A 14,777-nucleotide genomic window follows, 5' to 3' on the forward strand; every position below is an offset into this window, starting at 1 on the left:
GTAGGTGACTATTTACGAGAATAAATACCGAATACGATTAAACCACGGGGGGAAAATAAGTAATGCACGCGAAATATGAGGCTTTTGGCAAGGTAAGCTCAATATAATACCGATTTGAATGGTGTACCGTGCAATAAAGAAGGCTTTTCAGGTCACATGACTTCCAGGGATATTCCAGAACTTAAAATAAACATTAAATGACGTTTTTGAACTACTAAGAGGGTTTTGGCTTATATCTTTGGACTCGAAAGGAAATTGTCTGTTCATTGAGACTTACTAGCATGATGAACAAATTTTATGCATGTTCCCCACCGTCAAATTGCTAAATTTAAGTTTCTTTTTTAGCACAAACCACACTTTAAAACGGCAACGCAAATAAATGCGCAAAAAATCATTGTTTACGTAAACTGGCAGGCTGGGGTGAGTCACTGAAATCACCGGTACGGCTATGTCAATTGCACATTGGGCGCGATCATGAAATTGTGAGTGTGAGGTACGTGAAGCTGACAAAATAAAATCATCATATGGAAGCTTAAACGGATTTTTTTAGTAAATATCATGGGTGACGTTAGATGACTCTTTAATTCAAAAATCCAGATATGTCCACTATTTAAGTGAAAGCCTTTATTTATACATTTTTCGGACAACATGTATTTGTAATAACCCTAGATACTTCATTTTTTCTTAAGTTTCATGTAAATTAAAATAAAAGGGGCATCAATGGGGAAATCCAGAAAAACAACCACGCAAGGGCGAGGTGTAACTTAGGAGCGGTGAACCGCTCGGTGTGAGCTCGTGACGTCATCAACTCAAGTGCCAAACGATAAAGGCCGGTGGAATTCGACGCGAATAGCTCGATAAGTTAGCGACGGATCGAAAAACGAAAACAATACAGGTCTATTTAATTTTCACAGTCTATTTTGGGTCGACAGTTAAAAGTATATAGATGAATTAGTCCACTATTGTTCTAAAAGTATTCAGCCGATTAAGGTAGGTTTTCAAGGATCATTTGAAAATCACCCCCATCTAGGCCTTGCCTCTTCAAATCGCTATACGGCCTACTCCCTTTCATTACAAATAAAAATCATACTTCCTATCATCCTCTCCTTCGTTTACCTAACATTCTACCCTCCAACACTTTTCAATATCCCCTCCCCGCTCATTACTCACTCCATCCATACCTTCTATCTCCCCACTATCTCATCAAGAAGCTGCCTCTCCTCACCCACCATGCACAGCACTTCGTCGCTCCTCCTCCTTTCCGTCAACTCCACCTTCTCCATTCTTCTCTCGTCCTCTTTCGTAAGTGCCCATGTTTCCGCACTGAAAAGCGCCACACTCCAGATTAGACTCTTCACTAGCATTTAATTAAAACTCTTACATAATACGATCCCCTCATAAGCTCCTTCCTGCTCATGAACGTCCCCTCTGCCAACTCAATCTCTTCCTATTGTTCTTACTGCTGTATCCCTTTTTCCTCTGATATGCTGCCCAAATAGTTTAATTACTCTACCTCCTCAAGTTTTTCCCCAACTACTTTTATCTTGAGCCTCACATTTCTATCTCGCGATCTTCTACAAAACCGTATTAACTGTCATCTTCCGGTGATTTATCCTCACGGCATACTCCTCGAATCGCTTGTCAACGCATTCACTAGAGCCTGCAGCCCCCTCGCTGACTGGCTAATCAACGCCTTGTCATCCGCGAACCTCACTGATTTAAACATTATTCATTTCTCTTACTTCCAACTCATCGCACGCATATCTTACCATCGCATCTGCATACGCGTTTAAAAGCAACGGAAAAAGTGGACAGCCTTGCCTCATTCATCAGCCAATGCTTGCCCACCAAGATTCTACGTTTGTTACCCTCACTTGCACAGTCTGGTCTATATACAAATTACGAATGAACAGTTTGTCCCTCCCCTGTGCGCCGATTTACTTGAAAATATACATATAATTTACCCATTCCGCTCTTTCAAAATCCACGAAGCAGGCTCACCCGTCCTGGTTATATTCTATGTTCTTCTCCATTGGGGACCTCAGTACCGATTATAGAACCACGATTTGACTTTCCTTTTCTGAAACTAAACTGATCTTCGCACACTCGTTTTGCCACGTACCCATTCTTATTTTTTATAACCTTAGTACCAATTTTACCGTGTGCGATATGAGGCTGATACTCCTATAATCTTCACTTACCTTTTCTTTAAACTCTTGCTGAACGATCCTCTCATAAGCTCCTTCGTGTACATGAACGCCTCCTTTGCTAACTCAATTATCTTCCTGAGGTCCTTACTGCTGCATCTATTTTCCTCTAATGTTGAATAGTTGAATTGATCTACTTGCTCAAGTTTGTGACCACCTACTCTTATCTTGAGCCTCGCACCCCTTGCTCTGAATGCTTTACATTGATATAATTCGCCGCTTAAAAATTGAAAGGTTTGTTCTTTTTCATTGGTTAATTTGTTTTTTTCTTTGCTCGAGGTACAAACCAAGGTATGATAACACCCGGATTATTGTAATACCGATTTAGTATGAGTAATTAGTGTTGTATTGTCCATGCACACAGTTCGCGAATGAATGCAACCATAGTGACACTACTGTTATGTTGTGCAGTCTATACGGTCCGCACCGGGGACATTGGCTTGGATTTGTTGGTTTCGTTTTATTTTGTGTAATTTTCGATTGCCGAGAATTATGCACAGTTATTTTCTCATGGGCAGAGAATCACGAAAATAAATGTATTATTATTATTATTATCCTTAAGGAACCAAAAATACTTTCAAAAGCTAGTTTCGAATAATGATTATCAAAACGGAAGGGGTACTGAAGCGTATGAGTCACCTCTGGATTTTCTCCAGAGGTGACCAGATTTCCTCCACCTCCTCTCATTTCCAGTCTACTGACTGGAAATGAGAGGAGTGTGGAGGCTTGTAATAATAACAATAATTAGAGACGACGACACGGAGGAGAAATGTTATGCTCGTGGAATGAGATAAATGGCCGAAGAAATGAAGCAATAAAGGCAACATGGCCGATATCGCACGCTTTGTTTTCGTCCGTCGGAAAGCGGAAGGGGGCACGGAGGAATTTAGAGCGCAAAATAGGCAGTAAATTATCTCGAAATGCAGTCGCTCTTAACAGGAATGCGGAGCGAAGCGTGTTATTCGCGCTCCCAACTAACTATCGTCGGTTTATCTGCAGCACCAACCGGTAGTGTACACGAGCAGGCCATCTCGTGGCATGTTTGAATATATATATTAAATAGGCAAACAGCACGAATGTATATTGAGAGAGAGAACACCTAATCCGAGAGACAGTAGCAGTTGGAATTCGTCGGGACAAGCAAGACAGACAGAGGCGTTCGACATGGAAGGAAAAGCGATGATCCTATGTGAGTGAGTGACCTTCTCCGGGTCAATGGGTTGTCTTTTATACTTCGTCCGTGTTCTTCACACGACGGTGGTGGCGTTGTCTCTCATACTGTGCTGTAGACGTCCTCGGGCCAAGCTGAAATATCTCAATCCGAAGTGTCGTGTTCGAATTTTCCGTAATCTGGAGCTACCCACCCAAACCTTCACCACCTCCTCCAAGTAATATTTCATCCGATGCCCACCACAGCCGTTTTTCCCTTCACTTGACCCGACTGATAGCTAACCAGCAATAAAAGGACTCACTCTCGACCGGACCTATTTTGTCTTTTTTGGTTACTTATCACCCCTTCAAAACTTGAGCCATCGTTTTGAAATTTTAATAACATATTCATGTACCAGCACTGTCAAATTTCCCTGATTCTAAAAAATAAAAAAATTATTCACCTCAGAATATACAGAAAAAATTTGCATGCAAGACATATTTTCAGATTTAATATAAAGGCAACTATTGACTTCTTTACATACCATGAAAAATTCCCTATTGTATCATGGGTTTTAAGTGAGCAATCCGTAACTAAAGGAGACAGGTCGAGCAGTAAGTATTTGGCGATTTTATTGTCACAACATGATAAGCCGATTGAGTTTCCCTGTCTTCACCTCAGCATTTCAAAAATAATTCTCTTTTGCTCTTCTTAAAACCTCCGTATTACCCACACGATCTATCCTTTTTAACTTCATCAATATCCTGTGTCACCACCTTTCGAAACCTTCCCACCTAGATTTGTCTACTGCATCTCCGTGCCTTAATACTAGGAAGAAGAATGTTTCAAAATGTAAGTCCTAATGAATCGCTTCCTTATTTTAACTCTTATTTTTACAGTGGTGAGAAGCTTATTTAAACTCTTTTTAAAGGAGGCCCTCTTTGCCTGTGCCATTCAACTGACGACTTCTTTCTCGTTTACCTAATTACGGTTTACCCAGGAAGCAGTACCCCTTCACGTTCCTTCATCCCTAATAATGCTTCGCTTCGACAATAACTCCGCGTAAGAGGTCAATGGCAATATGTATGCTTATGCAAGTCCCGCACACCCTCTCTTCCTTCCAAGCTCAACGTTATCAGGCGAGATATTGAGATAAAGCATAATGAATTGAAGTAAATAAAACCTTTTTGTACAGTCCACTTTTAACTTTCGAAATGTTGTCATTAACAGCGGATTTCTACGCTTAACATCATCATAGGTCAATTCTCAGTCAGCTAATTGATCTGGGACGGTGAAACTATGCGTTGAAACGCGTCATTAACTACATATTTTCACAATTGAAAAGTGGACCGTACAAAAAAGTTTAATTTACTTTTATTCCTTGCTTCCTTTCGCAGCTGCAGTTCTGCTTTTGTTGATGGTTTGGTCGCCACGGACGACGGCCGATGACGAGTGCCCCAAGGTCTGCACCAAGGAGTATCTGCCCGTGTGCGCAATTGACGCAAACGGCAACACGCGCCTCTTCCCCAACGAATGCATGCTCCGCAAGGCCAACTGCGAGTCTAGCCCCGGGACAGCCAACTGTGAGTCTCATTCCAAATAACAGTGGTCTCCCAATGGACCCCTACACTATACACGAAACTATAAGATGAAATAAGAAACCCTACTCATTCATCTCGGTTATAGGCTGAGTCCGTAGATTGTATCTCGTCTTTGCTTCTAATATTGATGGTCGAAACAATACTGCTTCGCAGAGAAAATTTTTCGTTTTCTCCTTAAAACACATTGAATTTTTTCTGGTGAAAAGGGGTCACGTTTTAAAATATTTTCGAGTTTTTTTCCAAATCATTGGCCTGGTATTAATACCATTTTAAATGATGAAATATCCATGGAAATGCCAATTCGATCATCCTTTGTGTGAATATGCCGGTAAACCAGTGTTTTTTTACTTTTATTTTCATAAATGTGTATTATATACTAAGCGGAAAGTTCGTAAAAGAGTCAATTATGCATCATCAATGAAAATTTATATATTTGCTTTTTAACACTTTCAAGCTTCCATTATGGTTTCAATTGCGGTAAAACAGTATTTTCCTGTATATTTCTTTACTATTTTTTTTATTTAACGAATCTTGTAACCTCTTACACCCTATTCCATATTTATGGTCCAATAGCGCCTATGAGATAATATAGAGAGCGTATTAATAAATTTTCGTGGTAAAAATAAAATCAAGAGCGTCACCAAACTATTTTATGACTTATCAGAATGCTATCGCTGATATTTGAGCCGAAAGACGTTTTTTAAATGAGGATGGCGCTACTGTATGCTGATACAATTGAACGAGATAGCTTTGATTTGAGAAGGCATTCGATCAATTATTCACATTCTAAATATATGTGCCATTTTTATACTTTTAAATACGAAGGCCTTAATTTTTGCAATCAATGTATTCATCACAACACACGCGAAAATTCGGACTCCAGTACTACTGCACTCACAGACGTAGTGAGTGAATCCCAGTAGCGGATACAGAAAAAACTCAAGAAGGGACGCAAAAGATATCTTGAGCTACCTTTACCGTTAACCTAATGAAAAATAGTCATGAAGTCACTTAAGAAACTTTTATTTGAACTGATTATATACATATACAAGACAATGCCATCTTATGAAATACAAAAGTTACAATTCTGGTTCTGCAATGTAAGGCAACGCGTGCGGTCCCGCAATAGGGGGGGGCGTGGCCCCCCATATGTATCTGCCACTGGTACACTCCGCTCTCCCTCAATGAACTATTCTGCTTTCATCCACTTGTCCGCATCGCCACTGTGATGATATCTTTTTTTGAGCCAACGCTCGGTATTTCGATATTTCTATTAATATACGCCTCATTTCTCAAAATTATTTCCTATTTACTCGGATATTAATAGTCCTCTTATCCTCGAACAACTTAAGCCCAGTTTATTATTGGCCCAACTTCAACCATTAATCGCGTTTCGATATCAAGTTACAAAATGAATTAAGTACTCTGTCCGGAAAATATTCATATTGTAAAGTTACTGTCGGAAGTCCTTAATTACAAAGGTAAATTATTGACGCCTGAAGACGTGTTTATTGCATTGATCGAAGTGCGATTGACTGAATCTTTCTGCAGAATAGGAAGTGACTTCGGGGTTTATGAGTCACAAACTTGCAGATTGTGTTGGAAATTCATGCATTCGCTTTTTAGATTCTCAATTGTTTTAAAATTTCGATGAACTTTCATGAATTAAATATCGTAAACCACGTCAATAAATAATTATTTTTATTTCACTGTGACACGCAAACTAATATGTTTATATAGTTTAGAGGCTCATGATTATATCTTAAATATATGCAAGTTCCCTATTGTTCAATTAATCTGGGCCTAACGCGCTGCCGCCGAGTTTCTAGCGGCTCCCAGCCTAATACATTTAACATCTGTATAACGCTTGAGGATTTAGTTTGGTGATCATCTAAGGAAAAGGGAAATATGTATCATGGTTATTATGCAGCATTATTAGCAGTGATAACCCTTGCTGCGAATTACTTGCGCTGTACGAGCTCGGAGAGAGTAAGGTTCGCGGTGGGGCCAACTTACCGGAATCGGGAAAATTCTCGACGGACTCAGCTATTTCTACGCAGAAATAAAATAAGGTCTCTATTTCCGCAACGCTATGTTTCAGTTGCTAGCTCGAGAGGCAAAAATGGAATATGATATCCATATTGTGTACTGCGCATGCGCTAACGTGAAACCGCAAACAGTCAACGTCAGATTTGTTAACTTTTGAAGTTGAAGGTTAACAATTTCACGCGATCGTAAACCCGTCCAAAGAACCAATGTACCAATCCATGTGTGAAGTTCCAAGATGACGCCAATGGTAAACTGGGCTTTAAAAATTGGGCTGTTTTTAATTTTAATTTTTTAACTGGGCTGGGTTTACGGGGGGGGGGGGGGGGAAACATCCAAGGAATGACACGAATGATAAATCTCCCCTTGCAGCATATCGTCCCGTTTGCAGAGGACAATGCCCGAACTGACGACCCCGGCGCCAACCTGGAGACGTCTGGACACGAAGTTGATTGCCTGCAGCAAACAAATGCATCTAAGCAAGAAAGCGTGCTGAGGTGTATTATTCACCAAGCATGAACGCCCGAGTGTTTTTGTCGTTGCCATACAATAGAGACGATTTGTCAAATAAAATGGACTAATCTCTCCACACTTCGAAACCAAAGTAATTTCACCAGAGTTATTCCATACATGTTGTTCTCTATGGCTGCCATCGGTGGCAACTTCCTGCGCTCAGCCATTTGTGATTACACACCGCACAGTGGCTATCTTAGATGATTTTTTGCTGGCAAAGGCGCTATTTTACTCTAGCTAATGATTATTAAAAATAACTAAACGGTGAATCCAGAGTGTTATTTAATTATAATTCCAAAATGTTTCCTCTCTTTTGCAGCCGATTGAAAGAAATGCTGGCATTTGCAGCTTAAGTTGCGTAAGTGTTAAAGTTAAGTTGAGTACCTCGAGTATTTGATTGAATCTCATCGATAAGTCCTCGCCCACCCTGTCTAACACTTCGTCATTCCTATCAATCCTTCCCCATTCTCACATGCACATCTCGATCGCCTTGAGTGTCTTCTCCTCCTATTCTCTCAGCGAGATTTCAACATTCCCGATACACAACGTTTATCTTATTTCACATAACAAAGGAAACACCTAAATATTAAACACTTGCACTAGATTCATCTTCATGAAGAGACTCGGGAGCGATGGCATCAAACCTTACCTTCAAAAATCACATTAGCTTAGATTGCAACACACGACTGATGATTATTCAGGACGAAAAATCGACAGCGACGACGCGTACGAATGACCTCCACCATTCTATTTCTATTTCATCATTTCCATTTTGTTTATTTAGTATCGTCAACCCGAATCGTTGTCCATTATCGTTTATTCGTCCATTATCGCTTGACTCATTGTTTTTTGTCGTCGTCAACATTAATTGTTATATAGTATACACATTGACTAGCTATGTAATGTCTTTTTCATCCACCCTTTCTTTACCGCCGACGCTTTCCTCGATTCATTAACACTCGGTCGTTTCCCTTTCAGCATGCAGCCCAAATAGTTCCCCCTGTCGAATTACAGGGCTATCTGCAGTCATATAAATCCCCCCAATGCATTTACTCTCGATTTATCTTCCAAAACCCTGACAATATGGTCTTCTTATTATGATCGATCTTCATGCCGCGTTTTCGTACCATTTAGCTCGCTTTTCTTTCCCCTTTACCTCCAAACCACACACCGACGGACTATTCGACGTCAGGTGAACCTCACCATTTTCTCCCTCAGCAAAGTTAAATAGCAAAGCAAATATTATAAATCTCGAAAGGCAGATGCAGGGTGAAAACTAGCAGCTTTCTCAGACAATGGATTTCATTTTATTTTCGTCTAAATTCACGTGACAGTCAGGGAAATAAAATAAAGTTCATGAATCATTATGCCCTCAAAACTCTGCAAATGACTTTAAAATATCTACTGGGCACCAAATAGTTACTTACCCTACCAGAAAGGTGTTGGAACTAAAGAGAAGGTGTCCGAATACCTATTAAAGCATTCTACTCATCGAGGAATTATTCAAGAATGCTTTAACTCCCAAGACGTCACCGTCGCAAATTTCTCGTAAAAATCTTGGAAACATTCAAGACTTCGGCTAAAGAAACGCGCTCACTAAGCGACTTTCGTTGTATCCTAGTAACCCCGCAACCTACATTTCACCCCGCCTGCGAGGTCGGCAACACACACGTCGACTTCGATGGATGTAGGTGCCGCGGAAAACTCCATGGAGGTATGCCTCCAGGTATGCCAAAAAGGTTATCCCTTCCCGCGATCTCTAAAACTCGTCTTTTACGTGTCCCGCTGCTATGCTGGTATCATCCGCCTATTGCCTGACGCGTCGAAAGAACAGACGGGTCTCGGCTCTGCCAAAGGCGTTTTAAAATAGTCATTGAGAAAAGTTACGTCACCAGACTCATAAAAGAATCGAACAGACGTTGACGTGATTTTTGGTGTTGGTATGCTCCACTATGCATAGATTTCACAAAAACACATTCAAAGTAACATAAAATGGCAATAATTTGTACGGTAATTCAGTATATGGAGTCGGTAAATCTCGAATCTTGAGATAAGTATTTCATGAGGATTTACTACAACCTAAGTGCTACTGAAAATTTTAATGGTAAAAAAGCCAATATTTGAGCTAAAGAAATACGCTTGGTGCTTTTCATATGGATTCTCTCACTGTTTTATATGTGGTACTTTTGGAATTAACGTTAACTATAACAAGCACAGTTAAGCGGAGCAATCCGTCAAAAATTGATACAAGAACAATTTTATTCGAAGTTAACGTAGATACTCTTTCTTAATGTTTCCGTTGATTTTTTTGGAATTTTAGCAGTTGGAGCAGAGAATAAGGAAAAAGAGATTTTTACCGAGGAAGAGACAACATACGAGGCCTGTCGAGAAAGTAACAGACGTTTTGACGTGGCATGGCACGGAGTGGGATTAGCGCCTCTATCTCGGCGCCAGTGTGTCTCTACACTCCGCACGCAACCAGCCGAGGTATTTTGCGCATCAGGTTTATCGTACTTTGCATACAGTGGAGTGTGAAACTTGGCGCTTTAATTAAAAATCCCGCCAGATGCCAAGTTTTTGCCAACAAGGTTTTTGTCGGCAAAAATTCACGAATCAATCGAAATTTATCGCCGGATATGCGATGTGTGCGTCAAGGAATAATCACTCAGAAAATTAATACGCGCGATACAAAAAAAAAAGCATCGGGGAAAACTCAGCAAGAGAGTTTTGTTTTTCCACGAAAATGCTCGCCCACACACGACCAATCGAACTCAAGAGCACTTGGATGGGAAGTTTTCAATCATCCGCCGAACAGCCCGGATTTAGCGCTAGCGATTTATTCAGGGCCTACCAAATCATGGGCGTACCCAGTGAGGGGAAGGGCAGCTGTCCTCTCCCCCACCCCTAGCAGCAAAAATCGCAAAAGTCTTTAAGCAAAATCAGTACTGAATTGAAACGAAAGTATTCAACAAATTTTCTTTACACCCACGAAAAATGATATGTATTAGTATAAGATATGTAACCAAGATAAAACTAATTTTTCAAAGAAATATTCTCATAAACTAATGTCACAACTTGGCTTGCCCCCCCTAGTTATGATCCTGGGCTACGCAGCGATTTGACACTGATGCAGAACTGCATGCCGGCTAATCCAGTGTTTGAACTCGCTCGATTCACACGGGAATATAAAACTTGAAGCTTTCGGAGTAGTGACTTCTTCCTCAGCCTGAGACAGAATGGGGATGAAAGGAGTGCGTTGGACAAGGGAGAAGGGGGAAGAGGGGAGAGGTTTCTGGGGGGGAATGGGGGTTAGCATGAGACGTTCAACCCAGGGAAGCTAATGGCTTGCAGATGCGAAATGCACGTCAATTCGAGGGTGTGGAGATCGAGAGCGGAGTCAGAGGGGGGGAGAGAGAGGCAATAACTGATACTTTGAAGAATTCATTGAAGAGGGAGTCGTGAGACAAAGAATGTATGGGGACTGGGGGAGATGGCTGGGAGGATGAGGGACAACAGGAGGCACGGTGATTATTTATTCTACGGTTAAGGGGGGTGGTGCATTAGCCTACAATAGAGGCCCATTAGGTGTTATAGAGAGGGACACACTCCCCACAAACCAGAGAGATTTTGCCTGCAAAACATGCAACAAGTCTGCTATTCTATTTCATCTCCAAGAGAAATGAGGGATGCAAAAATTGCCGTCAGAATTCCTAGGCCAACAGCCAAAAAGATTAAGCATTTTGGCAAACAAATATTATGACTCTCTTATTAAATGTATTTCAAAATAAAATTATGGAAATAAAACGTTTTCCAATTTAATGTCCACAGAAATAGACCAATGAAAATAACTCAGCAAGTTAATAGCTGTAGTGTTCAAGAAAGCTGTGTTGATTCAAGAAATGCGCGGCCACAAATAGCAAAAGAAAAAAAATAGCATGTGAATAATTAATCATTAAGTATTAAAATAAATTTAATTTCAAAGTTAAACATTCATTTCCTGCTAATAATGGTAAAAATATTCAAAATTCAAAATAGCCATTTGTAAAGTGTTGCAAGTGAAACAAATATGCATAGGTACCCGGATGTGGCTGGGAAGGTCACTTTATAAAACAGCTGCCAAGTTGTGATACGAGGTTATTAAGTGTCTCAACTGTCAAGTGATTAAGAGTTGAGTTAATTATCGGCAAAAATAAATGTTTAAGGTTCACTAACTCTTGGTTAACTATGTGGTATTCCATTATTTCCTGGATATAAACAGTTACTTATACCACTTATTTTATAAGAGCGCGACCCGGGTTTCAATGAGTAATCATCATCATCAGGCGCTAATATTAGCGCCTGATGATGATGATTACTCATTGAAACCCGGGTCGCGCTCTTATAAAATAAGTGGTATAAGTAACTGTTTATATCCAGGAAATGTTTAAGGTCCTATATGCAGATATTTTTTCGTTAATACTTGCAATTAGAAGAAAAATGAACAAGAGCTCAAGACGATAAGTTAATGCAACCCTCGTCATAAAACTATAATTCTATCAGATAAAACTTTCTTCCATATAATGACTTATCCACTTTTTCCAAACTTACCAAACAAGAAATTCTACTTGGAAATTTTGATAAAAGTGCACACTAAAATATTGCTCTTTACCCAAGTACATTTAAGCTGTGATGTAGGAAAAAAACTTAATGGCGTGCATATTAGGTCTAAAAAACCAGTTAGAAGAATTGGTGCCCAACAGTTTTGAAAATTAGTTCGGTAAATTACTTGATAATTTACCACTTATTTCTACTTATCATAATTACTTTATAGCTATCCTTCCTTTAATAATACCAACTTCGGGTGTTTGGTTCCGAGAATTTCAGTAATGGAGTACCCATACTAGGTATTTTCCGGGTGCTTTTCAATACCTATTTGCATTGTAGGGGGTGTCAAAACTCACTTTTAAAACATTCAACATTTTGCTCCTCAGCCAGTCCTGGGAACAGGTTCTGCTCTGGGATCATCCATTATGTGCACCAGATAACCAAGTGCCAGCACAAAAGATTGTTGCTATCACAGGCAGAAACCCAGAACCTAGCATCAAGTAGAAACCCAGATATTTTTAGAAATTCTTTGATAGCTATACCTTCCAAAGGTGCCAAGACTTTCCGTACTCAGGAGTTGCAATAGGCAAGAGTAACAATGAAGAGACAGACATTAAAATTACAGCCCTTCAGGGAAATAGATGTTATTGGGCCCGACAACAACTGCTTAAGGGTAACATCCTCTCAAAAAGCACAAAAGTAAGACTTATAGAGTATGATATTACCTAAGATCTGGAAACGAAGAGAATAAATAATAAAATAAGAAGCTCATAGTCTTCGGAAAAATAATTCTACGAACAATACTTAGCCCAGTATGTGACAAAGGCACCTGGAGAATACGGATCAACAAAGAATTAAGATTTCTTCACCAAGATCCTGACATCATTACCCGAAGCAGAAGATTAATACGAGCTCTGCCCACCTAAACAGGAGGGAGCTGGACTCGACATCGAGAATGGTGGCAGAAAATCTACCATGAGGCAGACAACCACTGGAGCGCCCAAGACTATAGCGGGGAGATAGAGTGCAAAAATATATGCAAAGGCTCAACGTAATACCAGAGCCGATGCAGAACCAAGACGGATGGCAAGCAGCTGTTGACGAGGCCAAAAACCTTGGATCAATTGTGAAAAGATTTGAAAATAAAAAGACCCTTATTTTTTAATCCTTCGCCTACTTCTCAAGCTATTCACGGCAAAAAATTTGAGGGCCTTGACCCTTACATAGAATAGTTGATGACGTCACAAACTCCAGTGGGGCTACTCCATAACTCCATGGCCTCAGGCTTGTTGTTACTTATGTACTAGTCAGCGATTTCTTCTCTCAATGAGCGGTTCACCAAGAACAAATTAATTAAATGAAACTCTAATGACGTCACCAACACAAGAAAGCCGACAAATTTCACAAGTTTTTATTTTAAGCTTACATACAACAGAATGGATGAATGAGGAAAATATTTTTAGCCGTACTTATTTATGGCCACCAGTGGCGCAGCGAGGGGGAGGATTTGGGGGATAAAACTCCCCCCACAGCTCAGAGAAATTTTTAAGTTTAATTCATTTTGCTTAATTGGATTTATATTACTAATAGACTAGCGTAATGATTAATAAAATATGCCTAAGAAAGCCAAAAAACTCTCCATTTTGAACCATTTATCTTAAAATTCTGCAAATAGCTAATCTCGCACCTACAGCATATCCTGGTGGGTATGCCACACCCCCACACACCCCGGTATTAGCAGCACCTAAACCTCCCCCAGCCTTTATTCCTGGCTGCGCCCCTGATGGCCACCATCTACGGAATTCTTTTAGTGTAATGCGAATTTAGGTCTTAGTGACCGACCCATTGAGGCAATACTATCACTAATAAATAATAACTCACGAAACACATTACTGCACTATGCAATAAGATCATTTGGGGGTGAAAAAGTCAGCCAATCAGTGAAGACCTAAAAGCTGGTTGGACAAAGTGCGGTGAGGTACCGGCAGAAATGCTAATGAAACAAATATGGCAGCTTGTATTTACATCACGTTAGCCCACAACTGTGCATGTACAAAATCACTGGCTACGACAGAAGTCTGTCATGCATGAATAGAGCCTATTATTCATGAAACAATTGAATACTACTGATGCAAATTGTTTGTGTGAGGACCTCCACTCACCAAGATTGTGTCTCCCTTGCAGTTTCCCGGATTTTAATCAGTTACACTCTGGAGACGTTCATTTTTTACAGGGCCCCTTTTCAGGGATGGCTTCACTTACTAAAACTATGATATGTCAGGATAAAAAAAGTTAAATACCTCTAATAACAAATGACTGAATTAATAACTCATTTTCAAATAATTGGCAACAATTTTCTCATAAACACTCTTAAGAGTGAGAAAATTAAAACAGGATGTTTTGGAAAAAATTTATTTAAAACATATAAAATACAGTTTCTTTGGTGATTACAAAATATATAAATTGACCTGAAATGTGCAAAATAACCACAACAAATTAGTCCTATTTCAATAAAACTAAGAACTCATATTTAGTAACATAGCTTCTTAAAAAGGCATTGAAAACATATCAAAATTAATATTTATAGCATTAAAAAGAAAAAATTTGTTGAAATAAATAAAATAAAGACCAATTAAATATGTATAACTACGTCATTAAAAATTCTGGTTAAACACA

General features: G+C 39.7%; 1 protein-coding gene and 1 long non-coding RNA gene across 2 annotated transcripts; both read left to right on the top strand.

Moving 5' to 3' along the window:
* The first annotated feature begins 3,286 nt into the window (after positions 1-3,286).
* LOC124155444 (vasotab-like) lies at positions 3,287-7,786 on the top strand. Its single transcript, XM_046529263.1, has 3 exons — positions 3,287-3,396; positions 4,755-4,940; positions 7,377-7,786. The coding sequence occupies exons 1-3, from the start codon at positions 3,372-3,374 to the stop codon at positions 7,412-7,414; spliced, it is 249 nt and encodes an 82-aa protein (XP_046385219.1). The 5' UTR covers positions 3,287-3,371; the 3' UTR covers positions 7,415-7,786.
* A 3,058-nt stretch (positions 7,787-10,844) lies between these two features.
* LOC124155445 lies at positions 10,845-13,199 on the top strand. The gene is made up of 2 exons (XR_006864189.1): positions 10,845-11,719; positions 11,946-13,199. It is a non-coding gene; the product is annotated as an uncharacterized LOC124155445 (long non-coding RNA).
* The last annotated feature ends 1,578 nt before the right edge of the window (positions 13,200-14,777 follow it).

Source organism: Ischnura elegans, chromosome 3, assembly GCF_921293095.1.
Source record: "Ischnura elegans chromosome 3, ioIscEleg1.1, whole genome shotgun sequence".
In the NCBI taxonomy this organism is placed as follows: domain Eukaryota; kingdom Metazoa; phylum Arthropoda; class Insecta; order Odonata; family Coenagrionidae; genus Ischnura; species Ischnura elegans.

Bases quoted from the DNA above. Each gene is read 5' to 3' on its own strand.
- LOC124155444 (XM_046529263.1), top strand. From the start codon at position 3,372: ATGGAAGGAAAAGCGATGATCCTAT. The intron at 3,397-4,754 runs GTGAGTGAGTGA...TTCCTTTCGCAG, and splicing joins AGGAAAAGCGATGATCCTAT to CTGCAGTTCTGCTTTTGTTG. The intron at 4,941-7,376 runs GTGAGTCTCATT...CTCCCCTTGCAG, and splicing joins TAGCCCCGGGACAGCCAACT to CATATCGTCCCGTTTGCAGA.